The following is a 3,101-nucleotide window of genomic DNA, read 5'->3' as shown; positions in this document are numbered from 1 at the left end:
CCCATGCATATCTGTCGGGCATCCCGAAAGAGATAGCGACACACAAGTTGAACGTCGACCCATTGTACCCCTCAGTACGACAAGTTAGGCGGAAGTTCAATTCCATAATAAATGATGCGGTCCGCGAGGAGGTCGAAAAACTGCTGGAAAATGGTTCTATCAAAGAATCAAAGTACCCTCAATGGGTTGCTAATGTGGTCATGGTGAAAAAAAAGAACGAAAAATGGCGGACATGCGTGGACTTCGCGGATCTGAACAAAGCATGCCCGAAAGACTCATTCCCACTACCCCATATTGACCAGCTCATTGATGCAACGGTCGGGCACGAACTATTAAGCTTCTTAGACACGTACTCGGCGTAACCTCAGGAAAGTTCCTCGGCTTCTTTGTATCACAACGAGGCATCAAGGTCAACCGCAACCAAATCAAAGCTATAGAAGGAATAACCAGTAAGAAACAGGTACAAAAGCTAAACGGTCATATAGCCACCCCGTCAAGATTCATCTCATGGTCCTCCGACAGGTGCCATAATATTTTTGGCATACTCAAGAAGGAAAATGGACTCCAATGAAACTCCGAGTGTGTCGATGCCTTGAAAGAGTTAAAGGCGTACCTATCTTTGCCCCACTACTCGCTAAAGTAGATCCTGGAGAACGTCTCCTCATTTACCGGGCCCGTGTCCGATGTGGCGGTGAGTGCGGTCTTGGTTCGAGAAAACAAAGGTACGCAATCTCCTATCTATTATATTAGCAAAATCTTGGTTTATGCTAAGACGAGGTATCTACACCTCGAGAAGCTGGCCCTGGCTTTGGTCATAGCTTCACGAAAGCTTAGACCCTATTTCCAGTGCCACCCCATCTCGGTGGTCACAACATTTCCCCTATGGAGTATTCTGCATAAACCCGAGCTGCCGGGCAGATTAGCTAAATGGGCCATAGATATGAGCGAGCATGATATAACCTATCAGTCGCGAATGACGATAAAATCACAAGTGCTCGCCGACTTCAGCACAAAAATAATACCTGAAGTCGAAAGAGATGCCGCCTGTACCTCTCCCAAAATACATGACCTATGGATTTTTTACACTGATGGTGACTCTAATGCATCAGGGTCTGTACTGGGACTCGTGCTCGAGGTCCCAACAGGCGAAGTAATTCGCTAGTCCATAAGATGCCAAGATATGACTAACAATGAGGCCGAGTATAAGGCTGTAGTTGCAGGACTAAAATTAGCACTCAAGTACAGAGCGAAGTGAGTCATCCCACGCTACGACTCTCAGCTCGTTGTCAATCAAGTCACGGGGACTTTCAAATCAAGGAACAAAGACTACAAAAATATCAGGCCGAGATCTACAAACTGTTGCCCGAATTCGATGAATGCCAGCTCGACCAAATCCCTCAAGCGCAGAATATCGAAGTAGATGGCCTTGCCAAACTAGCAGCAGCCACTAAACGCATAAAATGGAGAAGGGAACGTGGTCACTCTCCTCCACTCATCGATCGATCAAATCAAGGTACGAACTATAAACCTAACTTGGGACTTGCATAATTATATTGTTACATATTTGCAGGACGACATGCTCTCAGATGATAAAAAAAGCCAAAAAGCTTCGAATGCAGGCGGCCAGGTACAACGTCATAAACAACGACCTGTACAAAAGAACATATGGTGGTCCCTTAGCAAAATGCTTATATCCAAACAAGACACGACGCGTTCTAGAAGAAGTCCACGAAGGTCACTACGGAGCTCATTTTGGCAATTGAGCTTTAGTCAGAAGCCTCAATACGAGCAGACTACAACTGGCCCACCATGAAAAAAGAGGTCGCCGACTTCGTAAAAAAATGCGAACAATGCCAAAATACAACCCCATGATCTACCAAGCAAACGAGCACCTCCACTCAGTCACCTCGCCTTGGCCTTTCATCAAATGGGGAATGGACATCATCGGCCCCCTCCTAGCAGGACGAGGTAATGTATGATTTCTTTTAGTTTTAACTGACTATTTTTTCAAGTGGGTAGAAGCAGGTGCCTTCGCCCAAATACACAAGCAAGAGGTGATCGCCTTCATATGGAGGAATATTGTGTGCCGCTTCGGCCTCCCCAAATAAATCAGTTGTGACAACGGACCTCAATTCACTCGAAAAACGATCGCCGAGTTCTTCGAGAAATGGTATATCAAAAGGATACTCTCCATGCATACCATCCCACGGGCAATGGGCAAGCTGAATCCTCCAACAAATCAATACTGAATATTATGGAGAAAAAGCTCGAGAATGCCAAGGGACTATGGCTGAAACTACTGCCGGAAGTGTTATGGGCATACCGCACAACGCCAAAAACAAGCACAGGAGAGACGCTCTACTCACTAGTCTATGGGACTGATGCAGTAATACTAGTCGAGGTCGAAGAACCAAGTCTAAGGTACTCCCGTGAGAGAGGGTCCGGAAACTACGAGAGCATGAGGCAAGACCTCAATAAGGCTGCAAAAGGAAGAGACATGGCTTACATAAGGATGGTCGCCCAGAAACAACAAGCAGAGCGATACTACAACAAAAAAGCTAAGGTCAGAACACTCAAAGTCGGGGACTACGTACTCAAGGCCAAAACACAAGCGAGCATGGATCCACGGGAAGGAAAGCCAGGAACAAACTGGGACGACCCATACAAAATTACACCAACAGCAAGCAAAGGGTCATTTCAATTGGAAATGATGGAAGGAAAACTACTACCAAACAACTAGAACATCGCCCACCTCAAGTACTTCAACTTATAAGGAAAAATGTTCTCCAAGCCGTACTCTTTTTTCCTCATCCGAGTTTTGTCCCAATTGGGTTTTCTCGGGGTGGTTTTTAACGAGGCGATGAGGAGTACATTTCGAAGCTAAGCACGAGCGGGGTGAGAATGTAAGTTAGTCAGTTTATTGCCCGACCACTTGAACACTTCTTCAGATCAACCGATGAAGGGACTAGATAGACTGGGACGAGAATACCAGCCCAAAAAACATGTATAACTTCTCCAGTATACATAAGCAAAGCATAGAAGTACATGATGTTCGCCTATGTCTCCACCAAGCTTAACGCTGCACCAATTAAGAGTAACAT

General features: G+C 45.7%; 1 protein-coding gene across 1 annotated transcript; it reads left to right on the top strand.

Moving 5' to 3' along the window:
• Positions 1–2,167: 2,167 nt before the first annotated feature.
• LOC138873037 (uncharacterized) lies at positions 2,168–2,740 on the top strand. Its single transcript, XM_070151467.1, has one exon. The coding sequence runs from the start codon at positions 2,168–2,170 to the stop codon at positions 2,738–2,740; it is 573 nt and encodes a 190-aa protein (XP_070007568.1).
• The last annotated feature ends 361 nt before the right edge of the window (positions 2,741–3,101 follow it).

This window comes from Nicotiana sylvestris, chromosome 7 (genome assembly GCF_000393655.2).
Source record: "Nicotiana sylvestris chromosome 7, ASM39365v2, whole genome shotgun sequence".
NCBI lineage: Eukaryota > Viridiplantae > Streptophyta > Magnoliopsida > Solanales > Solanaceae > Nicotiana > Nicotiana sylvestris.
The sequence above is the reverse complement of the archived record's forward strand: the minus strand, read 5'-3'. Positions and strand labels throughout refer to the sequence as shown.